General features: G+C 41.6%; 1 protein-coding gene across 23 annotated transcripts in view; it reads left to right on the top strand.

The window, feature by feature from the left end:
* MACF1 (microtubule actin crosslinking factor 1) overlaps positions 1-27,502 on the top strand; it is a 348,476-nt gene that overhangs the window by 211,011 nt on the left and 109,963 nt on the right. For 19 of the 23 annotated variants that reach the window (XM_084787104.1, XM_084787103.1, XM_084787109.1 and 16 more), the window contains 9 exons: positions 295-430; positions 4,968-10,328; positions 11,598-11,747; positions 15,772-15,987; positions 16,342-16,491; positions 19,630-19,863; positions 22,337-22,486; positions 25,454-25,687; positions 26,758-26,982. In XM_084787104.1, coding sequence (XP_084643230.1) covers positions 295-430; positions 4,968-10,328; positions 11,598-11,747; positions 15,772-15,987; positions 16,342-16,491; positions 19,630-19,863; positions 22,337-22,486; positions 25,454-25,687; positions 26,758-26,982 — 6,856 coding nt within the window. The remainder of the gene's footprint in view (positions 1-294; positions 431-4,967; positions 10,329-11,597; positions 11,748-15,771; positions 15,988-16,341; positions 16,492-19,629; positions 19,864-22,336; positions 22,487-25,453; positions 25,688-26,757; positions 26,983-27,502) is intronic. The other 4 variants (XM_084787113.1, XM_084787112.1, XM_084787116.1 and 1 more) reach the window with 1 other exon arrangement.

The raw sequence follows: 27,502 nt of genomic DNA, 5'->3' as shown, positions 1-27,502 counted from the left end.
TTGCCACCAAGCCTTTCAGCCTGAGTTCATTCCCCAGGATCTGCAGGGTAGAAGTAGAGAATTGACTCCCCAGTTTGTCCTCTGACCTACACATGTATGCACACATGTGTATACCAAATAATGTATGGGGCCATAAATAGTTGGGGAAAATGCACAGGATATGAGTAAGATGTCAAAGTTGAGCATGGGAGACTGTCTTTATCCAGATAATCCAATCATGGCAACAGTATGGCAGTTATTAATATAGTTTGGAGACTTTGTCCCCTGAGAGAGATGCAATGCTTCATCTTTCAGGCTCTCAGAAAGAGACAAGGAACAGATCTCTGAGCAGTTGAGTGCCCTGAACAAAGCCTACCATGACCTCTGTGATGGTTCTGCAAACCAGCTCCAGCAGCTCCAGAGCGAGCTGGCTCAGCAGGCAGAACAAAAGGTATTTTTAGTTTTGGGCTCCACATATTATGGGAGCTTTTTAAATGGTATGAAAGTGGCTTTGCTGACTGAAAGTCATGTTCACTAGCTTTCCATGATCAATGTGACTTAATATTTAACCTCACCTTAGTGGCCATTTGTCATGTGTTTCTCTACTGGGGTTCCGTGATGTGTTGGTCAGTCAAAACCAGCAGAGGACACACCTACAGCAAACCTTCTGGATCTGGCTCACTCCCACCTCCACCCACACTTTACTATTGCATATCAGAAAACAGTTAAGGAGAACTTAAACTCTGTATTTTATCTGATCACAGATCAATAAGATTACTCCTTTGTGACATTGTCACCCAAGATGTGATAGCCAAGAGTTGTGGATATAGGCAAGAAAATGCTTGTAGCCCTCTTCTCTCTGTAGAGTGACCGGGGAGAGCTGACCTTCACTGACTGAGACTCTGGTCCCCTCACCTACCTATTCACGGTCATCCCACCACATAGCACCATTACCAGTTCTCACCTCACGTTCATTTTTGTGCCACATGAAAGTCATTATAACTGCTGTTGGTTGTCTTAAGTTCTTCCTGGATACTTTTATGTGTGTGCACATTTAACCAAATTATATACATGTGTCTCTGGGATATACATGTGTGTTTGCCTGCTTATTTCCCATGTTGTGAAGCAATGGCCAGCTTATGTGGAGAAAGCTATTATGTGGTAAATCACATTTGGTCTACATGATGCACCAAATGATTATTCAAACAAAATATATTTCGATTCTGAAAGGTGGATATAAGTTTATAAATTCATAAAGTCTATAGACTAGAACCAGCCCTGCTTTGTCAGTACACTTCCAGAAAGAATGTGCAGGTGCAGAATTTTTTGATTAGATAGCCCACTTCTAATGGCTGTTGCTTCACTATAAAGGGAGTATGTGAAAAGTTTTAACAATTGCCTGCCGAGAACATCCAGTTCTCATCTTGAAAGGTTAAAAAGGGGTAGGGGGCAAAGAAAGAAAGAAAAAGACAAGCTGCTGAGCACCACCATATTGAGCATGATGTGTCCCTGTACTGTGTGTGTTTCATGTAAAGTATTGTTCTGATTAACTGACATCCTTGCTTACAAGTTTCACTAACCCTTTGGAGTTTAAGCACAAATGCACAAAGGGAAAAGAGGACGACCTGTTTGGGGTTCTTTTTTGCAAAAAAAAAACAAACAGTCGCATGCTGGACGCTAACCCCAAGCTTACACTGTGTATGTGATACGGCTGAGCTGCTCCATAAGGCTCTGTTTCTTATCTGCTGAGGCGTGCCCTGCACTTGGGGTAAGTAGAAGCCTTTTATGTTTTCTTCCTTTTCTCCTTCTGTCTTTTACTGCTCATCAGAATGTCCATGTTTGGTAGACTGGATTTTTCTGGATTACTTCCCAGCTCAGTGCTGCCTGCCTGTCTTCCGTTATGAGGGTGTTGGAAGGAATTATGAAAGCTTTTCTCTTTAGCTCAACTCCAGGCTTTTTTTTTTTTTAATGTCAGCATTTTTGAGAATATGAATCTTACAGAAGAAATTAGAAAAGTTCAGTCTTCTCTTTTGTCATAACATCTTTTTTTTTAAAGCATTATATGAACTTTCTTTCTTTCTTTCTTTCTTCCCTCCCTCCCTCCTTCCTTTCTTCTTTCTTTCTTTCTATTTGTTTGTTTGTTGTTGTTTTGAAACAGGGCTTCTTTGTATAGACCAGGCTGGCCTGGAACTCAGAGATCCACCTTCCTCTGCCTCCCAAGTGCTGAGATTAAAGGCCCCCACACCCACCTTATATGGATTTTCAAAAAAGATTTTATATATATATATATATATATATATATATATATATATATATAGAGAGAGAGAGAGAGAGAGAGAGAGAGAGAGAGAGAGAGAGAGACAGAGAGAGAGACAGAGAGACAGAGAGAGACAGAGAGAGACAGAGACAGAGAAAGAGAGAAGGGGGGGTGGGAGAAAGCGCAAAAGTCATATACCAGCAAGTTTTTCAATCTCTATAAAATAGATACATAGTAGATTTGTATAACATGTGTGTTTCACTTACACAAATTGGACCCTACAATACAGAAAGTAAGATTGGGAAGAATACCAAATAATATTTTACATAGCATGGAGAATTATGCTACTACTAAGCCAGCAATTGAGCACATATAAAGAAGTGGAGAAATGAGCCAATTCCCTCTTTGCTATCCATTCTGCATTCATAGGTGCAGTCACCATGCTTGAAACACTTGTGCAGTGGAGGATACAGCCTAATGGTGTCACGAGTTTCTTTACACATTAATCTCTTTATTCATTTAGTGTTCTGCATTGCAGATGGTATTCCTATATACTGAAGGACAAAACAGTTTTGTAGGCTGTGTTTCTTAACAATTAAACTTTATTATACAACCCAACTAACTTACACAAGAGGGAAAAAAGGTTAAAGGGAAAAAAGGAGTGAACCAGCCTGTTTGCTGATCCACATGCGCTCAAGCCCCGTCTGTACCTGCTGCTGCGCTCTCCTCTCTGCCTGCCTGTGTCACTGAGAGTCAATTAGAGAAACAATAGTCCAGGTGGAGTCCCCAGGTCTTCTTCCTGAATTCCAGGCCCAGGATGGCTCCACTCAGTCTATCACAAGGTATCCCATGGAGTGTCCAAGGGTAAAGCCTGCCAAGACTGCTTTTACCTGTGACAAAGCTTACAGTCTTTCCCACACAGTTTTGTATAGTTTGCTTTTCACTGAGAATAGAAATGATGCGCACTTGTTAGTAGACAAGGAAGTGATTGACAGTTAAGTAAAATTAAGTATGGATACATTAACATGAATTTTTTTAAAAATCCAAAAGTAATACTTGTCCAAAGAGCATACAAATAAAGTCATTAAAGAAAACAAAGACAATGAATGCGGGGCATTGTGGTGCCTGCCTTTAATCCCAGCACTCTTGAGGCACAGGTAGGAGTCTGCTGTCTGTAGGTTTGAGGCCAGCCTGGCCTACATAGTGAATGCCAGGATTCAGAGCTTCATGCTGGGATCCTGTCTCAAAAAAACAAACAAACAAACAAACAAAACAAAAAAAAGGAAGAAATTATAAACATGGAGTATGATAAAAGTAATGAAGCAGTCTATGTGGTTAAGCCCTTAAATGATTTAAGATCTGAAATAAAAGGTTTTAAATTGAGAGTTCTTCAGCAGGTGATTCTAGGATTTGCATGCTAATTTTAACAATGTATAAGGTTTACTTTATTCCCCGAATGAAGAGACTAACTCCACTTTACTGTTTCATGCTTCTCTCTACTATCTAACGAGACAGTGAAATAATGAAAGATTTGAGTCCAGATTGGTTTCTGGAACTTACTTGTTACCTTGGACAAGTTCCCTATCATGTGTCTCATGTTCTTACTTCCAAATTAAGATTCATCTTTTATAAGATCATTGTGAGGGTCAACTATGTTTCCTCAATACATATAAGTGGGAGTCTGGAGAAGTGGTACTAGAGCTTTCACAATCTTAAAGTCCCTAATCTGTCTCTTCCTTGATTTGCTACTTTCAGGCCTTAGTAGCATTGGCCTCCAAGAAGTTAGCTCTCAGTCACACAGGCCCATTTATTGGGATGCACAACTACTTTGTAGCTTAAATCTTATATAGTAATCCTGCTATCTTATCAGCAAAGAAATGTTGTTTCCAGAACCTTCTGCATAGGTTGCAACACTGAGAAATTATATTGGGCACTGGTATGTGTCTGTAAGAACCTTTGTAATAATTTGATCTTAGAAATAACTATCCAGATGCTAGAGACGTGGCTCAAGTGGGTAAGAGCATTTACTGTTCTTTCAGAGGTCCTGAAGTTTAATTCCTAGCACCTATATCAGGCAGTTCACAACCACCTTTAACTTCAACTCTAGGGGATCTGTCACCTTTGGGGTCCTAGGGCACCTGTACTCATATACACATATACACACAATTTTAAAAAGTAAAAAATCACATCTTTAAACACAGCCATCCAAGGGCTGCAATGTGGCTCAACAAGTAAAAATGTGTACCACCAGGCTGATGACCTGTGTTTAGTATCCAGGACCCACATGTTAAGGACAAAACCAATTCCCACTAGTTGTCCTCTGACTTACACATATTTCCTTTGGCTCTTGAATGCCTGCATGCATACTTATGCATACACCCTATACACTAAATAAATGAATAATTAAGTAATGTAAAAACTTTTTAAAAAAGCTATCCTCTTTCTTTTACTGCTTGCTACTTTGTAAAGCTTGTTATGCAGATATGCTTAATGCAATCTGTCATATTTTAGGCAATCTGTGAGCTTCTAGCTCTATTAAACATTTTGCAGTTTAGAAAAACTATTTTCTAGCATGAATGGCCTAGCTTGCATTTTGATACTTCATACAGGTTAGGGCTTACTCAGGATATGTTTTCCTGTGATCACAATTTCATCTACTGTGATTCTCTTCCAACAGTTACACTTTTACCATTGATTCTAATTCAACTTTCACTTTAATTCTTTTCTTCAGGGTTGCAGAGCAGTTGCTGGGGTGATTGACCTAGGCACAGTGGAGGTATTTCCCATCTTCAGAGCCATGCAGAAGGGCCTCATTGACCAAGACACAGGCCTTGTGCTCCTGGAATCCCAGGTTATCATGTCCGGCCTCATTGTCCCTGAGAACAGTGAAAAGCTCTCTTTGGAAGAGGGTCTCACCAGAAACCTCATTAACCTTCCGATGTACCAACAGCTCCTGGAGCTACGAGATTCGCTGTCTTTAATAAGCAGGCTTGCGGAGACACAAGGCCCCCTTTCTGTGGTGGAAGCAATTGAAAAGAAAATTATCAGTAAGGGACTTGGACTGAAAGTGTTAGAAGTTCACCTGGCAACTGGAGGTTTTAGTCTCCCTCCCAGCAAGAACTGTATTAGTCTAGAAGAAGCTTCTCATCAAGGCCTCATTTCACCATGGCTTCATTCAGAATTACAGTCTCACCTGCGGTCATCCAAGAATTTAATAGACCCTAACACAGCTGAAAAAATTGGATTGCTAGAACTGATGCAAAGATGTATCGTCCACCAAGAGTCAGGGTTGAAATTACTGCCTGTCAAGCAGTTGGCAGGGGGAATGGTGAGCTTGAAATCAAGTCGGGAGGTTAGCATTTTCCGTGCCGTTCAGGAAGGGCTGATAGATAGGCAGGTCACTGTCCAGCTGCTGGAAGCTCAGCTCTTTGCTGGTGGCATAGTAGATCCAAGAACAGGGCACAGGCTTACCGTAGAAGAGGCTGTGAGGCATAATTTGATTGACCAAGATATGGCCTGTGCTCTTTTCATAAGGCAGCTTCAGACAGGAGGCATCATTGACACTGTCACAGGGAATAGGATGACTATTGATGAAGCAGTGAGCAGTAATCTAGTAGCTCCTAAGATTGCTCTTGTAATTCTGGAATCCCTCTGGTCATTCATGGGGTTGCTATGGCCTGAATCTGGAGAGATCCTCCCAATTACGGATGCTCTAGAACAAGGCATTGTGTCTACTGAGTTAGCACATAAAATCCTCCGTAACCGGCAGCAAATTGAGGCTCTTTTTCTACCAACAACCACAGAGATTTGGTCCTGGAAAAAAGCAACAGAGAGTGGTATCTTAGATAAAAATCTTGCCAATAACTTATGCTCAATTTGTATCCCTGATGTGATGCCCCACGTACAACTAGCAGACTCTGCAGAACAAAGCAAATTAGATGTTGCTCCTGGTACACCACCTCTGTCGTGCCAAAGAGAGAGAGTAGCAAGCCATGGAGAGAACCTGTTGTTTCACCTGATGACTCACAGCTATATTAATGCACAGACTGGACAGCGGCTGCTTCTGTTGGATCAAGAGCTGGTGGAGATGCTAACATTCAGAGATGAATGTCAATCAGGTCTTCCAGAAGGATTTGAAATTCAGCATCAAAGTCCAGATACCTCTGAGGAACTACAAGAATTGAATAGTGGGTCCATCTCCCAAATTTCTAGTGCTAAGAGTATTAAGAAGCACTGTGAAATCCAGTTTCCTTCTCAGAATAAAGACAATCCCAATCAGGAAAACTGTATGGAAGCAAAAGGCAAAAGGACTGTTGTAGGAATAAAATGCTCTTCTGTAGAGAGCCCTGAAAGGGATCTGTTTGCAGGAGAACACAAAGCAATTACTGCAAATGTTGGCACTTCAGAGGTCATAAATAAAGTCAAATTAGAGCTACAAAGTCCATTTTTAGGTACTAGAAAGGAAGAACAAACAGAAATGTTTAGCAAGGAAAATATCGGTAAAAAACCCCTCCTTGTGGGACGTCCTGAGGAATCTGAAGGTATGTCCTTGGTGCTTGACAAAGCCCTTCCTACTGAGAAATCAGAATGGCAAGCTCCCACAGAGATTCTCTTCGCATGTCCAAAAGAACAAGTGAAGACCGTCAAAACTGAATCCATTCCAAGTGAAACCAGAATACCACTTCAAAAGTCTCAACGCAAAACATCACAATTTGAGGTAGAGACTTCTCTGAGTTTGAAATCAGAATTTAAGTCAGAACATGACATGAATATTAATTCTTTGGAGAAAGAGTTAAATGAAACACTTTCAGTTAGGTATAGCCACAGACAAAGCCAAGAAGCACAGAGTGTTGCAGATGGTCATATGGTGGTATTAAAAAAGACTGATTCAGAGGATAATGGTGATGAGCCTTCCTTGTTGTGTAGCCATTCTTTTGAATTACTTGAAGACGCTCCCTTAAGTACGTTATCTGCCCAGCTACTCGATGGTGGTGTCTTTCATGAAGAAACAGGTCAGAAACTCTTACTAAATGAAGCAATAGCCCAAGGCCTTGTGTCTAGCCACACTGCAGTGAAACTCATGGGAAAATTGAACATGTTTCAGGGCTTCTTTGATTCCCAGACCGGTGAGTCTTTGACAACTGAAGAAGTCATTAATGAAGGCTTGATGGATGAGAAATTATTACGTAATGTCCTTATGTCAGACAAAGCTATAAGTGGTATCTTAGACCCCAGAACCCACTCACTGTGCTCTATAAAGGAAGCCGTGGAAGCTGGACTTCTTGACAAGGAGACAGCCACCAGAATTTTAGAGGGGCAGGTGGTAACTGGTGGAATTGTTGACCTGAAACGAGGCAAAAAGCTTTCAGTAACTTTGGCCTCAAATCTTGGTTTGGTAGATAGTGCTGACCAGACAGAACTTATTAATCTGGAAAAGGCTACCAAAGGCAGAGGTGCTGACAAAGCAGTTAAGGAGAGATTAATTGGACTACAAATGGAAACAACAGGACTTAGGGACCCTGAGAGCAAAGCACCATTAACAGTTGTGCAGTCCATTGATAAAGGTCTTTTGGAGAGAGAAGAAGCTGTCTACCTGCTGACTAAGCAAGTGCTTGATGGTGGCATCATCCATCATATATCTGGCTTGAGACTTTCTGTTGATAATGCTTTTGAACAAGGCTTGATCGGTAAAGATCTAGCCAGGCAGCTGAAAAAAGTTGAGCATTTAAGCCATCATCAATTTTTTCATCCTCAGACAAAGGAAGCTCTTTCCTTCTCAGAAGCCATAAAATTAGATCTTGTTTCTCCAGAATTGAAAAGAGAAATCCAAGAGATTCAGGACTTAAGTGAGAACTTGCGGGATCTCATTGATGGCCATAAATTGACCTTGGCAGAAGCTAACAAAGGATCCTTAGCTACTAAAACAGAATTACCCTCAGGAGTGAGGCATGGGGTTGTCGATCCTGAGAACTGCAAAGTTATTCCCTACTCAGAACTGGTAAAGAAATGTAAGATTGACATTGAATCTGGATGGAGGTATCTTGAAGTTATTCCATTCTCTGATATTAGAGATGAGATGAGCAACAAAGTGCTGACGTTGTCTGAAGCAGTTCACCTTGGAAAAGTAGACTTTGCACCTACACTGAAGGTTTTGGAAGCTCAGGCAAACACTGGTGGAATCATAGATACAGCCACAGGAGAAGGATTGACATTGGCATCAGCTTTGGAACAGAAACTTTTAGATGAAAACATGGCCAGAATTATTGCATCTCATCAGGTGTTAACTGGAGGAATTATTGATATATATACTGATCAGAGACTGACTTTAGAGGATGCTGCTGAGAGAGGACTCATCAACTCTGAACTGGCAGCTGTGGTCCAAGTAGATACCTCAGTAAAGCAAGGCGAGACTGAAGTATGTGAACTGAAGGGTGAATGTCTAAGAAAGGAGTTAAAATTTGAGTTTAGTAAGATTGCTAAGGAGAGTTATGATAAAGAGAAATGTGAAAGAGAGTTACAAGTTGGAAGTCAGTTTGCTCAAGAAAAGGCTAAAGTAAGGGCTTCTAATGGGGGAAAGGCAGAAAAGGGCAGGAAGAGTTCATTAAAGGAGATGGAAGGCAAGTGTCAAGATGGGGAGAAAGCTTCTTCGGACAGTAAAGTATCCGCCAGCATCATGAGTCCCGGTGGTCTTAAAGGAGGATCTTCACACCAAGTTTTGGTGACGCATCCCTGCTCAGAGTCTTCTGATGCAAAACTCAGAGAAGTACACAGAAGTCACATGAGAAAATGTACAGGTGTAGAACAGGAGAAAGTAGTGACAAGAGTAAAAATGATTTCTCATGTAAAGCAGCCTGTCTCAGGCCTGGATGCTGAAGAAGCAAGAGACTGTCAAGGGAAAATGATTTCAAAGGGACAAGAATCTCATCAGGAAGCACCAGGCAAATTGTTGAGTGAGCAGTCACTGAATGTTAAGGTTAGGAAGAAAGCAAAGAGGCATATGGCTGTAGAGGGAAGTGTCCAAATGGGCAAAGCAGCAGTTCTTTCTGAAGAAAAGTTGGACCAGGAAGTGACTCTTGGTGATGAGCATGACTCCTGCATAAAGAGCCAGTCTATGAAAATGACTGGAAATGACAAGGGAAAAGAAATAGACTTTTCTGTTACTTGTAAAATTGAAGGCCTCCCTTCCCAGATGGCATCCAGAGATGCTTCCCTAAGAAATGCAGATGCTTTAACAGTCTTCAACGAAGGGGAAACGAAAGCTGCAAACCTCTGCTCGATTTTAAAACCAGGAGAAAAATTATCTCAAGAAACTTCTAGTACTGCCCGGAAGGAGCCATTCTCTTCTGAGATCTCAAGACCTGAAAGACTAAACTACCAGAAATCAGATGGAGAATCCCAAGTTTCAGACATACCCTACATTTCCAAAAGAGACATGGCTACCCAAAGACCCACCAGAGAGGAGATTACTGATGGCCAAGACTTGTGTATTACATCTAAAACCAAGGAGACCAAAGATACGATTTTTCCATCCAGAGATCATAAAGAAAAATTATATCAAGAAATACCTTTAGACTCAACAAGAGCTCAAAAATTGAAAGAAACCACAGTTTCTACTACAGATACAGCAGGAGTCAGTGGTATAGATTCCTCAGATAGAAAAGGTCTTCATGAGGATAGCAAAGGGAATCATGAGCTTTGTGAACATCAAAAATCTAAAATAGCAACAACTCAGCAAACAAAATTTCTAGAAGTAGTAAATCCCATAGTCAGAGACCCGGAAGAAGGATCCTCTGAAGACAGAGCAGGTCAGAGAGGACCCAGAGTTTTGGTATCTCTTCTTCCAGAGAAACTGCCCAAAACGATAGTGCAGAATGAGAGTATAGGGCAACATGATGCTGACATCAGTCCCACTGCTTCAGAAGTCAGAGAAGAAAGGTCAGTGTCCCTGCCATGTTCTGTAATGAAGATGGCTGAGAAGACGCCTAAGGAAAAGCACAAAGAGATCCTCAGTGACGAACAAGCCCCCTTCATGGCTGTGCCTGGTGGGAAGGGGAGTGAAGGCGTAAACCCAACATCCTGCAGAGCAACTCAGGCAAGTATCCCAGTGGCTTGGGTTCTGTTTGGTGAGGGGTTGGGAGTATTTTTGTTTGTTTTGTTTTGATTTTGTTTTGAAACAAGGTTAAGCTATGTGACACCAGCTGGCCTGGTGTTCACGCTATATCCCCAGGTGGCCTCCAACTTGTGCCAGTCCTCTTGCCTCTCATTCTGGGATTTGACACACACCATCATTTCTGGGTTATTAGTTTTGGCTTTTGTTTGTTTGTTTGTTTCAGGTTTATTAATTAATTAATTAATTTTATGTGTATGAATGCTTTATCTGCATGTACACCTGCATAACAGAAGAGGGTGTTAGATCCCAGTATAGATGGTTGTGAGCCACTATGTGGTTGCTGGGATTTGAACTCAGGTCCTCTAGAAGAGCAGACAGTGCTCTTATCCGCTGAGCCATCTCTCCAGCCTGTTAGTTTGTTTCTTAAAGATGTAAGTAGCAAGCTGGGCACTGTGACTCACACATGTAATCCTGCACTTGCGGAGGCAGAGACCAGGTACATCTCTGTGAGTTCGAGGCCAGCCTGGTTTACAAAGCAAGTCCAGGACAGCCAAGGCTACACAGAGAGACCCTGTCTGGAAAAACCAAACCAAACCAACAAACAAACGAAGTATGAGTAGCTTTACTGCTCTCTGGGCAAGTGCGCTTCTCCTACTGAGCTGCATCCTCAGCCCTAGCATGATGTTCTAGTTCTTACTGAATACAAACGTCACTTGTGTATAATTGTGTGCACACACATTTATTTAGGGCATTAGCTAATCTCTTAAATTATTCATTTGTCATCTATAATATAGTTGTTGGGAATTTAGGCATTGCCTGTGAATATTGTCTTTCAGAAACAGTTTTTCTTCACTGTTTTTTATTTTTGTGTACCTAGCCCTGGACCCAAGCTTGTTATGTAATCAGTACACAGCCAAGATCTATCTCCAGCCTGAGAGTTCTAAAATTAAAAACCAATGCTTAAGCTAATTTGAAATATTGGCATTATATTACTTGAAATCAGAATGGCTTTGAGAAGTATTTTTAAATGATGCTATTTACTGATAATTATGAGCATCTGCTTTCTGGGCAAGTCAAAAAATCACTTTTGTCTGCTGCTTAGAAATGGCTCAGACAGAAGTACATATCTCATACTGCCTTATGTGTAGTGAAAATTGCTTCTTTCTGTTTGACTAACAAAAGCCCACCTACTTTAAAAGCTGACTTTAAGGGAACGGCAGAACTTAGTGAGTTTTACTCTGGCTTCCACAGAATGTGTTCACCCGGCGGCTTTGTTTAGAACATGATGAGAAATTGGTGTCCTATCTGTCTCTGTTACGGGACATTGAGATGAGAACCAAACAGATTCAACCTTTGGAGCTCAATGTGGTGGAGCTGCAGGATCTCCTGGGTCAGGCCAAGGTATGTTCCCAGACAGTCCTCCATGCCCAGTACCTTCCGGATGACAGATGGCCTCTCACTAACTTGAGGATTTCAAGGATTAACAGAACCTGCCTTTCACTCTCTTCTCACTGAAAAAAATCTTGTACTTCCTGTTAGGTATTTGTAGCTTATGCTGGCCTAGAACACGTGAGATTTTTAAGAGGCAGATATAAATATACTTTGGATGGACATGTGCTACCTATATGAGTTTTGATTTATTGAGGTTAAGTTCAAAAGCAGTGTGATTGGTTAAGAAAATATTAAAATAAGAGACAGGCATGGTGGCACACACCTTTAATCCCAGCACTCGGGAGGCAGAGGCAGGTGGATTGCTGTGAGTCTGTGAGGCCAGCCTGGTCTACAAAGCAAGTCCAGGACAGCCAAGGCTACACAGAGAAACCCTGTCTTGAGAAACCTAAAAAAAAAAAAAGTTGAAATAAGCTTGGCCTGGTGATGCATTCATCATGCCTTTGCTCCCAGCACTGGAAAGCAGAGGCAGGAGGATGTCTGTGAGTCTGAGGTCAGCCTAATCTATATAGTGAGCTCCAGCTAACTAGAGTGTTTAATGCTGGAGCTGGAGAGATGGCACATGTTGCTCCTACAGAGGTTCAGAGTTCAGTTCCTGGCAACCATGTCAGGTGGATCACAGCCAGCAACCTGTAACTTCAGCTCCAGGAAATCTGACACCCTCTTCTGGCCTACACACACACACACACACACACACACACACACACACACACACACACAAATAATAATAATAATAATAATAATAATAATAATAATAATAATAATAAGAAGAAGAAGAAGAAGAAGAAGAAGAAGAAGAAGAAGAAGAAGAAGAAGAAGAAGAAGAAATAAATCTTTCTTAAAAAGAAGGAAAAGGTCTGATTTTAGCCAACTGGAGAATACTAGTTCCCAAACTTCAATGAAGTTAAACAGCAAAGTGAGTCACATTGCATAAATCCTTAAAGTCCCCCTTTATAGTAGCACCAGAAAACACCTGAATATATGTATGCAAACAGGGCTGTAAGCACAAGAAGCAGTTAAGCCTGCAGATTACAAGCTTGATTCAGAAGCATAGTAACTGCATGTGCTTTCTACCTACAGAAGACTAAAGGTTGTCTTCTGAAGAAAGCATCTGCTTAGACTCTGTGGGTGGCACAGTTAAAGGTAAGAGTTCTTTTCTGATGTCATAGGGTTAGATGGAAGTGACTGATGCTGGCTTCGTTTTCATTCTGCCTCCCATGATATGACCCACCCATCCTTGGGAAACACAGATGTAATGGTGATAACAGGAGTGGTTTCCCAACTGTGTAGCCCAGCCCCACCGCCTCAGTGAAGCCTGTGTATCACACCCACCTGTGTATGTAGAGTTTATAATCAACTTTTTAGGCAATTCAAAATCACCATTTGTGTCAGTGAGACATTTCACTGGATAAAGTCACTTGCTGTCAGCCTGGTGACCTAAGTTCAGTCCCAGGACCTGTGTAGTAGGAGAACATGAATTTCTGCAAGTTGTTCTCTGACCTTCACACTGTGTTTGCACTGTAGCACACACACACACACACACACACACACACACACACACACACACACAAAATTAATTAATTAAAATAAATGTGTTTTAATACTATTTCAGTGACTATAATATTAATAATAACATTAAAAAGGTACAACTATAACTGAGATGTAAGGACCCTCTTTCCATCAGTGTGAGGTAAATACGTTCTACTGCTATGTACTTGTATGTCTCTCTGTATGAGTATGTACATATGATTGCAGGTACATATGTGGAGGCCATAGCCAGGATCCTCTGGAGCTAGAATTAGCAGGTGGTTGTGAGCTGTTCAGCATTTGTGCCAGGAGCAGTAGGTGCTCTGACTGATAACCTATCTCTCCAGCCCCATAATGCTTGTGTTTTACTGCTAGGGAAACCAGCGGCTACTTGACTTACATTTGTGGCCGGGTCTGGGAGTACATGCCTGTAATTCTTCCACTGAGAGAAAGAAGCAGAAAAATCACCACAAGGTGCAGGCCAGCCTAGTATAAGTAGTGAGTTATTGGTCAGCCAGGACTATATAGTGTGTGACCCAGTCTTGTAAAAACAAAAGCCAAGGGCATTGGGGCACACTTGGGGTTTTTTGTTGTTGTTGTTTTGTTTTGTTTTTTGTTTTTCGAGACAGGGTTTCTCTGTATAGCCTTGGCTGTCCTGGATTCATTTTGTAGACCAGGCTAGCCTCAAACTCTCACAGCGATCTGCCAGCCTCTGCCTCCCGAGTGCTAGGATTAAAGGTGTGCATCACCACGCCCGGCTGGAGCACACTTGTAATCCCAGCATTGGGGAGGAAGAAATAGGGGAATTCCTAATAGCAGCTCAGTAGGCAGTTAGCTCCAACTAGTGAAAGATTTTGATTCAAAGGAGGTAGATGGCACTCCTGAAGACAATAGCCCAGGTTGTCCTCTTGCCTGCACACGCTTTGTTTTGTTTGTTTGTTTGTTTATTATACCAAAATCTGATTTCATGATTTCAGAACTAAATCCAGCTATATTTAATTGGTTAATTGGCTGGTTTTAGTGGTTTGTTTTTCTTTCTATTTTTTTTGTATATGTGTGAATGCACATGTGTGGTTGTGCATGTTTGTGTGGACTCACAAGTGAACATAGACATCTATTCCATTGTCCTGCTCTATCGTATACCCTTTAGACAGGGTCTTTCACTGAACCTAGAACTAGGATTCTGGCCAGTAAACCCCAGAAATCTTCTTGTTCCTCATCTCTCTCCAGTGCTGGGATTACATGTGTTCATGACCATGTCTAGCTTTTTATGTGGGAATCTAGGATTTGAACTCAGGTCTTCATGCTTCCTCAAGCGAGTGCTCCTACCTACTGAGCCATATCCCCAGTCCCAGTCCTGTTTCAGTCTTTAAAAGAACATCAAGAAACACCAACCTTACAAAACTAAAGAAAAATGCCTATAGGAAGAACAGAGAGCAGAGTGCTTAGTCCAGTGCAGACTAATTCATAGATGACCTGGTAAAATGGTTTCCATGGAGTGTGAGGTAAAAGCTAGATGACAGGTGATTACTGAATGACATTCTTTCCAGAAGCATTTTATATTGCAAGAAAAAAAAAAAAGAGGCAGAATACCAGCTAGAGGACATGGAGTGACTAAGGAATGTTTTCCGTGGATTTTGGAGAAGAAAATTGGTAGGAGAAATCGGTCATAGATGGTATCAGGCTCTTGAGAACATAGAAAGCATAGAAAGGCAGCCTTGAAAAGGAAAATGAGTCACTCATTGACATTGGAAGCTAAAGGAAGATGACAGAGCCTGGAGAAGTTTGCTGTGCTTCTCAGTATCCAGTCCGTGTACAGGTACAACAGCTGAAAGGGAAGTGACGGTTATGCCCCAAAACACTATCACGCTTCCCGCCGCCCGCTGCTGGCCCCTCTGTTGAGGAGAAAGAGTAGTATAGAGCAGCTGAGTGGGACGGCTGTTTCTGGGTGTTTTTGTGTTCTTTGGTTCTTCTCTTGTAGAGTTTGAATTGAAAGAGTCATCTTTTGGTTGATTTCCCTTGAAGCACACTAAGTCTACATGTCAGCTGCCTGGAAAAAGGAAAGTTGACAGTCTTAGAGAGGAGTCACGATGTGGTAGACAGAGTCCTCTCCACTGAGTCAGAAACCTGGATCCAAGTTCTGACTACTCACCCATTTCAGTTTGGTGGCCACAGACAAAACAATCCATGTTGTTCAATGCTGAGGAATGTGAGTAAATTAGTGACTACACTAAGGAACCTACATAAAAAATAATTTCTAAACTCTCAGTCCTGTATAGACATGACACAAGCTAACAGATGTGTTTGTAGCTGATTCCCAGAAGGCCTAATTGCTACTCTGTGCTGGGGATTCGATTTAGGCATCAAGTGAGGTAGGAACATGCTCTACCCAATCCCCAGGCATAGCACTACTCTTGATTTTGTAGGTAACTTTACTCTGTTCCCTCAGGTATTAGACAGAGAGTTAAAAGATCTGTCCACCGTGGTGAATCAGGAATTGGAGTGTGTAGACCGAATTGTTGTCAGTCAGCCGAAAGAAGTTCCTGCTCAGCTGTTGAAGGCATTAGAGAAAGATGCCAAGAACCTTCAGAAGTCTCTAGGCTCAGTCAGTGACTCCTGGAGCTCCAGATTTCTCCACCTCCAGAATGCCATGGAAGTGAAAAAGGTACTGTCTTGGTTGTGGGGTTGTGAGTTTTTTATTTGGTTAATTTTTTTTAGATTTATTTTTAATTATGTATATATGCAATATATGTATACTAGGAGGCTATGTGCATGTAAATGTGAGTGCCAGCAGAGACCAGAAGGAAGGTACCAGATCCTCTGGTACTTAAGTTACAGGTTGTGGTAAGCTGCCTGGTGTGGGTGCTAGGACCAAATTCAGGCACTTTACAAGAGCAATAAATGCTCTAACTGCCCCAGCATCCCTCCAGCCCTAGTCCTTTGTTTCTGTTCCTAAGGGCTCACACAAAGTCTGGGTAGCTCTGGAGAGTTATAGTTTGGCCTGCTGTCTATTTCCTAGACCACAGTGTTAAACCAGCACAAGGAACTAGAAGGCAAACTTCAAGACCTGAGAGCCTGGGTTGGCAGCACTAGTCCTACTCTGAACATCAAGGGATACGACACTGAAGTTGATGCTGACAATCTGAGCCACTCTCTCCAACAATATGAGGTAAATTCTCCACCCATTCCCACCCGCATCCCTTGACTTATAATGCTTTTATTTTCCTTATGGGCAAATCTGTCTTTATACTTATCTCCCTTTCAGAAATAAGATGAGTTATGTTTAATTTTAAGATTATTATATTCCTAGAGGTTCAGAACCTGTGACTATTTCTCCTCTCAGTAATTCTCTGAGAACCCAAAGAATGGCTTTATATTACCAACTTAATATCTCCTCTATACTGAGCATCTAGGATCTGTCTCTTGTTTCTCCTTTGCCTGGTATCCAATCTTGCACAATTTCTAGAGAGCTTTTAATTGTCAACCTAAGAGTGTATGGTAGGCAAGGTTTTTCTGTAGTCTAGAAGGTGCATTGTAACATAGGCTTTGCATGTCAGATTTAGCCAGGAGGTCACAATTGTAGACAACCTGATATAGAGAGATGCTTTTCTTCTTAATATGCTCCAAACTAACTGATTCTTCTTGTTAGCCAGTGAGGACACCTATATAGACAGATGTGCCACATATGTTTCTTTCATTAGCTGTTCTTTTTGTTACTGTTCTATTCACTCTATTATTTTTTATTTGTTGTTGTTTTGTTTTGTTTTGTTTTCAAAACAGAGTTTCTCTTGTAGTCCTGGCTGACCTGGACTCGCTTCATAGACCAGGCTGGCCTTGAACTCACAGCGATCCGCCTGCCTCTGTCTCCCAAGTGCTGGGATTAAAGGCGTGCACCTCCATTATTCTTTTTGATGTTATATCCTAGAGTCTATCAGCTCCTAATACTTGTTCATGAATTTTGTGTTACAAAAAGATGTCATTCTCTTTAAACTCATTAGAAAGTCAAAAGAAACTAAAGCTTCTGTCCTCTCCTTTCCTCCTCTCAGACCAAGTAGACATAACAGCTTTCTTGTGGCCAGCTGTGTGCTTGAACCTCATTCTGCAAGAGCTGGCCTTCCGATGGCTTTCGTGCTCTAGTCAAAGATACCACTGAGAGAGAGGGTCAGACTGTATGTGTTCATTAAGATACTATATGTCATGCCAGGCAGTGGTGGGGCACTCAGGGGCAGAGGCAGATGTCTGTGAATTCAAGGCAAGCCTGGTCTACATGATAGCCAAGGCTACACAAAGAAACCCTGCCTCAAAAAATCAAAAACAATGGGGCTGAAAAGATGTCTCTGTGGTTGGGAGGATCTGGGTTCAATTCCCAGTATCCACATGACAACTCACAATTGTCTGTTAATTCCAGGATCTGACATTCTCACACAGACATACATGCAGGCAGAATACCAATGCACATAAAAGAAAAGGAAAAAACCCCAAAAATATACTATACATCAGACATGGTGGCACTGAGGAGGCAGTGACAGGCACATGTATGTAAGTTCAAGTCCAGCCTGGTCTACATAACAAGTTCCAGGCTAGCCATTACTGCATAGTGAGACAAAAAGCGGAGGAAGGGAGAAAATAATATAATTATTACACAAGAGTCTGACAGGAGTCATTCACAGTTTAAATATACAAACAGGGACAGAAAGATGGTTCTGCAAGTAAAGCCTTTGCCTTGCGTTCTTGGGTTCTGAGTTCAATACCCAAAACTGATGGATGGTGGAAGGAGAGAGCCAATTCCAGAAAGTTATCATCTGACTTCCATATTCAAACAGTGGCATAAGTACAACCACATTAATGCATCTCTCTCTCTCTCTCTCTCTCTCTCTCTCTCTCTCTCATACACCCACCACCACCACCAATAATAATGATAATAATAAATTTTGAGATTTATTTGGGGTCCAGAGAGTTAAGAGTGCTCAGCAGTTAAGAGCACAGACTGCTTTTCTAAAGTCTCATGCTCAGTTTCCAGTGTCCACATGGTTGTAACTGCTGTTCCAGGGGGTCCAGTGCTCTCTCTTGGCCTCTGTGGCAACTGAGTGCCACACGGTGCACATACATACATGCAGGCAAAACAAGCATACACGCAAGATTAAAGTAAATAAGTCACCAGGCAAGTTCCAGGACAGCCAGGGCTATACAGAGAAACTATGTCTTGAAAGACAAAAACAAAAAAAGTAAATAAATCTTTTTTATACAAAGACTTTTTTGTTGTTGTTGAAATTTTATGTATATGTGTGGGTATATGTATGTGTACCACATACGTTCAGGTCCCCTCCGGGACCGGAAAAGGGAGTTAAATCCCCTGGAACTAGAGTTCCATATGGTCCTGAGCTTCTCAGTGTCCTCTGAAGAGCAGTACTCTGAACCATGAGCCATCTCCTCAGCCACCTAAAAATACAAGGCTGTATCTTTGTGAATCAAAGTAAGTTGCCTGTTTTCTTGGTGCTGCTCTACCCATTACTCACTGAACAAATAAAAATAGATACTTAAGCTTAAGGCTGTTTTGCCCATATGTATGTCTGTGTACCATGTGTGTGTGTAGTGCCCATTGAGGCCAGAAGAAGACACTGCATCTCTTGAAAGTAGAGTCATCACTGTGTAGGTGCTGGGAATTTGAGCCTGGGTCCTCAGAAAAAGCAGCCCATGCTCTTAACTGCCCTGGTTCAGAAATTAATGTATTTTTCCTTTTTTTTTTTTAAGTTATGTTAGAGCTGATGACATTGGCCTCTAATTTCAGCTTCTTGGGGAGGTTGAGCTAAGAGAATCACAAATTCAAGGTCTTTCTATGCTATAAAATAAGTTCAAGGCCAACTTGAACAGCATAGTAAGACCCTATCTTAAACAATAAAAAAGGAGCTGGGGATGCAGCGCAGTGGAAGAATACTGCCCAGCTTATGACTCAGGCCCCAGGTCCACCAAATAAAGAAGAAGAAAATTAAATCATATCTATTTTAGATTAACAATAGTCCATCTTGAAACACCCCCCACAAAAGCAATAGTATAATTCTGTTAGCATAAATAATTGAAAGCTTACTGCATTATAAAGCTAGGCCCAGTAATGGAAGCATACTTGCAATTAGTGCCTTGTTTTAGGGATTTGTAAGGACCAAAATATGAGACTTCCAGTGCTCCTTTGTCCTGTAACTGATTATAAAGTATAAGGTATTAACCTTTAATTCTCAACACCAGTAGCTTTTCCATGACTAGAGAAATAAAAAGTGTTTGTTTTTTGTTTTCTTCTTCCCATTTGTCTTAGGATATGAAACAATCTATGGCTGAAAGGAAATCTCAGCTGGATGCTCTTGCTCTGGACGTTCAGCTCTTCATCTCTGAGCATGCACAGGATTTGTCTCTTGAGCAGAGCCAGCAGACGCTGCAGCTCCTGAGGGAATTACAGAGCTCCTTCCAGGACCTAGTGCAGCACACTACTGCCCAGATGGGTGCTTTGCAGGCCTGTCTTCAGCAAACCCAGCAAGAAGTACAGGTTAAGGTCAGACTGACCCAGACACTGAGCTCAGTTTATCTTGGGGTACCCTTCCAGGGGTTTCTGACCTGCCTTCAACTACCACGATTCCAGAAACCCGGGGTTACCAACTTCAGATTTTCATGTCTGGTCTGAGGGCTAACTGTTCTGATGTTTTTCTTCTTTTATGTGTGTGAGAGAAAATATATGTATGTGTTTGTGTGAGAATCGCATGTGCAAGTGTTTTTCACTTTAGTGAGACTCTATTCTTACTATGCCCCATTGTCTCAACTTTCATGTAAAAATTATAGCTGGCCCTTTCCTCCTGATGCTTTCCTAGCATTCACTTGAGCTTGTGAAGGACATCTAGGTACTCTGAACCCTGACAAGAATGGCTCTGAAGAATCAGTTTTATTAAAAACTTTAAAAGTAACTCACAAACAGCTGACAAAAATATTTAATCAGAATAATATGGTTTTAGCTATTTTGTTTTGTTTTGTCTTTGAGACCGTGTCTCGCTGTGTAGCCCAGGCTGACTATATAGACTAGGTTGGTGTTGAACTCAAAGAGATCCATTGTCCTAACCCAAGTGCTGTAATTAAAGGCGTGAACCACCATGCCCTAACTTTGTTTTTGGTATATTTAACTTACTATTTTCTAGCACTTTTCTACATGCTGAAGTGCCCGATTTTTCACTGTGGAACACAGTGTACAAAAACAGGGTTGATGGTTTCTTCTTTTTCTTCCTTCCTTCCTTTCTTCCTTCCTTCCTTCCTTCCTTCCTTCCTTCCTTTTTTAATATTTGACTATTCTACCATTTCTTTTTTTTAAAGATTTATTTATTATGTATACAGTATGCATCAGATCACATTATAGATGGTTGTGAGCCACCATGTGGTTGCTGGGAATTGAACTCAGGACCTCTGGAAGAGCAGTCAGTGCTCTTAACTGCTGAGCCATCTCTCCAGGCCATATCCTACCATTTCTTACCATAGCTCTCATCCTGAAATGTTAAATTCAACATACTTCAGTTTCTAGTAACACCAACCTTAACCTGTCTTGAATAATGCTTTTGTCATTTTTGCCATTTGAATAAATTAGTATACAGCCAAATGATAGTAGAATTGTCATGATCCTCAGAAAATCTATCTCAAGGGCTCCTGAATTACGCAAAGTATAGTTGAGCTTTTGAGTCAGACTTAAAGAAAATTAAGTTAGTCCTTGCCTCTGTCTCCTGCTGCTGTCTAATTATTTCAACTGTGTTGAAACTGAAATAAATCCTGGTGAAATATTTCAGGTCACTCTCCAAACCTGAACTTGAGCAATACTCTTACTAAGTCATTTATGTAGTGTAGTGTTTCATGTGGATAATTAATAAAGCAGATTGGTCTGAGCCACCTTAAGCTTAAATGCAACAGGTGATAGAATTTGCATGTGAACATTCTGAGCATGAGATTAATTCACAGTGTGTATTAACCTTGTCAGATGCTCTGCCTCTCTCTGTATTTGCCCTGAATGTGTGTGCGTTAACTTGTTTGCTTTGCTTTTTTCAGATTCAGTGTGCACTCATCCTAACCCATGAAGATCCTGTTTCACAGCTGAAAAGCTCTTATGAGTTCTCTTCCAGTGCCCTTCTGTTTTTCATAAAAAGGGGGAGTGAGGGCCAGCATGGGCATCTGTCTGTAAGTGCAGTGCCGGTGCCATCAGAAGGCCAACTGATGGGAACTGTTTCAGAAGGATGATCAGGAGAACACATCATGCTCAATCGTTGCTCAGTCGGATGCTTTGGTGTCATGGAACTGACATGACAGATGGGAAAAGGATCAGGCATGGAAACATATTCCCCTGCCCCTCTCTCTGGCCCTGACTTGTCTAATGGTATTAGTGTAGACACCAGAAGACCAAGACAGTTGCTCTTTTTGGGCAGTTTTCTCCTCAAAATAGCCACACCGCACTCCTTCAGCCTGCTACATGATCGCTCCATGTAATGGTTCTTCTGCAGCTGTGAGACACTGATTTATAAAGTCAGCTCAATTATTAAGGATCTCATTTGGCTTATCAGTTATCCAGACTCTTGAGCTTTTTCTTCTATTCTAGTTCTTCCATTTTTCCACATTTCTGATTAATAGCAAATCCTTTTATTCAAAGGAAGAACTTCTCAGAGAGTCAAATTATTATCATCACCGCAATCATGTGTGATTTCAATGTTATCCAATCCAAAAATGATAACAGTAGTTTCCAATGAGCTTCCAAACTCAAACCTGAACTAGAAGTGCGTCTCTACAAATATCCCTACAAATATTCCAACTGCACACTGCATAGCAGACTGCCTAGATGAGGGGAGCATCCGGAATATGAATTCTGTGCCTTTTTCTGTTGCAGTTTCCCACCGACTTTTTCATCTTTGATATATAATTGTCCTGTTTTACATTTCAGAAAATTATCTTGTATTTGTATAATGACAGTTGATTATTTCTTGACTCCTCTGCATTCTAATTAGACTCTGCAGAAACAGCAAAATACCTGCCATAAGAAGCTGGAGGATCTTTGCAGCTGGGTCGGACAGGCAGAGAGAGCACTGGGGAGGCACCAGAGCGGAGCCTCTCAGCAAGAGCTTTCTGCTTTGCAGAAGAACCAAAGTGACTTGAAGGTCAGTGTGAATGAAATCCGCCTTGTCCTTCCTTCAATAAATGCTTGTCAGGGCTCCATAACAGTACTTAGTGGCCACATGGGTGGTAAACAGACAATTCTTGCCCTCATGAAGTTTATAGTTTGGTGGAAGAGATAGACAAGTACACAGATGAGCACAAAAAAAGAACATCTAACTGTTACCCATTATATGCATAAAGGTAAAGTTACGTGAAAACATATGCCAGAAAGACAATCTAGTCTATAGTGCCAGAAAAGATGACTCCAAAGAGTGTCAGTTAAACTGAGAGGCATGTCTACATAGGGGTTAGCGATGGAGGTGTAGGGGGGAGAAGGTACACAGGCTTCTGCCTCGGCCGTAAGGTGGGCTGAGAGCAGGCCTTTCCGCTGGGCTGCAGAGAACAAGAGGAAGACTAGTGAAAGTGGAGGTCAGGGACATGGGTGTCGCCCTCCTCATCCTGGATTTGGAGGCCATGTTAGAGAGAAAAGACGATAACCAGGAGACTGCTAAACCCTAAAGAAAGGAGCACATCAAGCCTTCCAGACGGTCCTTGAAAACAGAGGTCAATGAACACTGTATACATATACTATTGTTCTTGAGCATGTGTATAGTACAGTTTATTTATAAATTAGACAATGAAAGGTGCATCATAACTACAATTAGAACAATTATAACAATATACTGTAATAAAGGTCACCACTCTCGTCCTTTGGGACTGCTGTTACCTGAAATGAGGATTCTTGGATATGAGCACCATAATACCACAACAGATGACCTAGTAGCAAAGACTATGTGGCTAATACACAAGGAGCATGTGCATGTACTGTGTGACTAATATGCAAGTAGTATGTGCATGGACTATGTAGCCAATACTCAAGTGGCATGTACATGTACTATGTGACTAATACGCAAGTAGCTTGCACATGTATATACTATGGGACTGATAGGCAAGTAGCATGTACATGTACTGTGGGACTAATAGGCAAGTAGCATGTACATGTACTGTGGGACTGATAGGCAAGTAGCATGTATATGTACTGTGGGACTAATAGGCAAGTAGCATGTACATGTACTATGGGACTAATACACAAGTAGCATGTACATGTACTGTGGGACTAATAGGCAAGTAGCATGTACAGTTTGGATGCCCTGGTCAAAGGAGCTCTTCACATTTCAGACTGAGTAAAGCAAGATGAATTGGGATTCTCTTTTCTACTTTGTATGAGTGTATGTATGTATGTTGCATACATGCATGCATGTACATGACCACATTGTACAGTGCCCATGGAGGTGTCAGATCTTTTAGAACTAGAGTCTTCCCCAAGAATAAATGTTCTTAACTGCTGAGTCAGTCAGTCTCTCTCTCTCTCTCTCTCTCTCTCTCTCTCTCTCTCTCTCTCTCTCACTTTTTTTTTTCTTTCTTTTTTGAGTTAGGTGCCTTGGCAAGCCTAGAACTCATAACGATTTGCCTGCCTCTACCTCCTGAGTGCTGGGATTAAAGGTTTACCACTATGCCTACTAAGAGTGATTCTCAGCCGGGCGTGGGGAAGCATACCTTTAATCCCAGCACTCGGGAGGCAGAGGCAGGTGGATCCTGGTGAGTTCGAGACCAGCCTGGTCTACAAAGCAAGTCCAGGATAGCAAGGCTACACAGAGAAACCCTGACTTGGAAAAAAAATAAAAATTAAAAAAAAGAGTGATTCTCCGTCACTTAATTCAGAATGGTGCATGATGTGAAACCTATGAAATTTTTATATAATATTTTTAGGTCATAGTTGACGATGAAGATCTAAAACCTTGAAAAGTAAAACTGTGGGGTCTGGCTGGTCTACTATAAAAGAATGGCAGGTTTCACTGCTAGAACAGTACTGTCCTTTTATTTATTCCACTTGCCAGTGTAAGCATTTTTAAGTTTCTTTTTGTTGTTGTTGTTGTTGTTGTTGCTTTGTTTTATTTTTTGAGACAGGGTTTCTCTGTGTAACCTTGGCTGTCCTAGACTCACTGTATAGACCAGGCTAGCCTCGAACTTACAGAGATCCACCTGCCTCTGCCTTCCTGAGTGCCTAGCTTAAGTTTCTTTTTTATTTATCATTATTGAAAATGAATCTCTCTCTGTCTCTTACCCTTCCCCCTTGTGTGCCCCACATCATGCTTTTGGAGGTCAGTGACAACCATGTAGCATCAGTCTTTCCTTCCACCTTTACATGGGTTCCAAAATTGGAACTTATAAATCAGTAGGATTTTATAGAAAGAATGCTTTGCTGGGTACAGTGGTGTACACCTAGAGTACCAGCACTTGGGAGGCAGTGGCAGGCATATCTCTATTCCAGGACAGCCAGGGCTACATAGAGAAACCCTGTCTCAAAAAAAAAAAAAAAAAAAAAGAAAAGAAAAGAAAAGAAGAAAGAACACTTTTTGAAGACAACTCATTGCCAAGTAAAGATCTCTGCTAATCAACACTGAATGCTTGCTAGAAAATTAAATGTTTTAATTTTTTGTTTCTTTGGTTTTGGTATAAACCATAAATAAATTATCAAAAAGTCAGAGGCTATATACATATGTCATCTTCATACCATTATAAGATCTGAAAGGGCCGGGTGTGGCAGTGCACGCCTTTAATCCCAGCACTTGGGAGGCAGAGGCAGGCAGATCACTGTGAGTTCAAGGCCAGCCTGGTCTACAAAGCAAGTCTAGGACAGCCAAGGCTACACAGAGAAACCCTGTCTTGGGGGGAAAAAAGTGATTCTCCATCATTTAATTCAGAATGGTGCATGATGTGAAACCTATGAAATTTTTATATAATATTTTTAGGTCATAGTTGACCATGAAGATCTAAAATGCAGAGAAACTCTGTCTCAAAAAAAACCCAAAAAAACAAACAAACAAAACAAAACAAAATAATAAAAAGGAAGAAGATCTGAAAGGTCTAAAGATAAAAGACAGTCATCTTTGTTTCTCTGTGTTAAGAATTTACAGGGTGACATCCAGAATCATGCCACTTCATTTGCCGCTGCTGTCAAAGACATTGAGGGGTTCCTGGAAGAGAACCAGACCAAGCTGAGTCCCCAGGAGCTGACCGCTCTTCGAGAAAAGCTTCATCAGGCTAAGGAGCAGTATGAGGTTCTCCAGGAACGGACACGGGTGGCCCAGAAGGAGCTGGAGGAAGCAGTGACGTCAGCCTTACAGCAAGAGACAGAGAAGGTAGCCAGACTGCTATACTTGATGCTTTTCCAAAGCCAAATCTTGTTCCTGCCCAAAAGGTGGGAGAGGAGTCTTTAGAGTCACAGAAGGGGACTTTAGGAGTCAGTCTGTGAGTCAGTCTTTGCTTTACCAAAAACATCCAGGAGTTCAGGTCAGAAGTGGTTGGTAAAAAGTGTATTTTACCAAAAACAAAATTAAAACTTCCTAGCTCTATAGTTTGTACTTTGGCTTAGATAGGGTATTAATCAGGAGAGGAAAAAGCAGATGGTATGTTTCTTGCATGAATGTTGGTTGGTGACCTAAGAGCATTAGAAAGCTATCTACAGAGCCTTTGTGGAGCATGGGCTTGATTCTAGGCAGTTGTACAGTTAGAGTGTGGACTGTGGGACTAAGAGAAGCTGAAAAACGAAACAAGGTGAGATCTTGAATGGTTTTACTCAGCACTGGCAGGTTGAGTTGAATACTTTCTTCAGCCTTGGACTCCTGTACTAATGAGAGTAGAGATCATGGGAAGGAGAAGTAAGCTTCCCAAAGACGAATATCCAAATAAACAGGTATACAGCTTAGCATAACCTGGGTAAGAGAAATACTTGAGGAGCTAGTGAATAGAATTTGAGAGGCAAGTCCAGTAATCAAGTGTCCCATTTGGCTGAGATAAAGATGACAAATGTCTGTTGTCCCTTCAAGGAAGGACCACCAGATAAAGACCAAGTCTATGGTATATCTTACTCCTCCAGGGTGTTAGCTGTGCATAGTGAGGAGGGATCCAGGAAACCTTGCAGGTGTAGCAGGATTTCTAAATCCTGACATTTGCCCATATTGCTTGTTTTGTTGAGGTGTTTTGGGTTATTTTTAAGCAGTGAGCTATTGGGAAATTTGGAGTTTATTTTAAATAACTACTTTCACAGATTTTAATAGATAGTAATTCTTTTTTATATAGGAAGATTTTACACTCGAATAGAGCATTGCTTTTTCTTTAGCACAGAGCTCCTCTCCCACTTTGGCTTTTTAACCTATGGCCTTGTAGTGGAGTGTCTAAGGCGTTCTCACTGAATACCTCTGGATTGCAGAGTAAAGCAGTGACGGAGCTGGCCGAGAACAAGAGAAAGATTGATGCTCTCTTGGATTGGGTGGCTTCTGTGGGGTCATCTGATAGACAGCCACAGACCAGCCTTCCAGGAGTGGAGCAGTTCTCCGGACCTAACCTGGAAAAGGGAGCCTTGGATGCCACTGATGGTTCTGTGGAGGCGAACCAAGTACCAGAGAAACTGGACAGGCAATATGAGTTGATGAAGGTAAGTGTGAGCTTGTCTTTGCCATGGTTGTGGAAAGAAACCTATCTCATCCAGAAAGCTGATCCCAGCTTTAGTTTGTGTCTTTGGTGTCTCAGCAGTTTAGACACTGTTGACTGTTCTTCTTGAAATGCTTTCTCTTTTGGCTTCGGTAGCACTATTTCACCATAATCCTTCTGTTCCTTTGGCCACTCTTTGAGATATTCTTATACTCCCAGGCCCCAGCCCTCTTCTCGTCTGTCAAATATGCTTGCCTGGGGCTGGGAAGATAGCTCAGTTGCTAAAGGATTTGCTGCACAAGTATGAGAACACAAGTATCAGAACCCATGCTAAAATGGTAGGCATGGTGGTGCACACTGGTAATCCTAGCACGGGGGAGATAGAGAAGGGGGCCCCCTTTGAGGGGGTGGTTCCCAGCTAGCCTAGCCTAGCTCCAGGTCCAAAGGAGAGAGTAACTGAAAAAATCAGGTGCACAGTTTCTGAGGAACAGTGCTCAAAATTGATCTCTGGCTGCATCTGCATA

Source organism: Acomys minous, assembly GCF_964271855.1.
Source record: "Acomys minous genome assembly, chromosome: 6".
Classification (NCBI taxonomy): domain Eukaryota; kingdom Metazoa; phylum Chordata; class Mammalia; order Rodentia; family Muridae; genus Acomys; species Acomys minous.
This window is presented reverse-complemented; position numbering and strand designations above follow the sequence as displayed.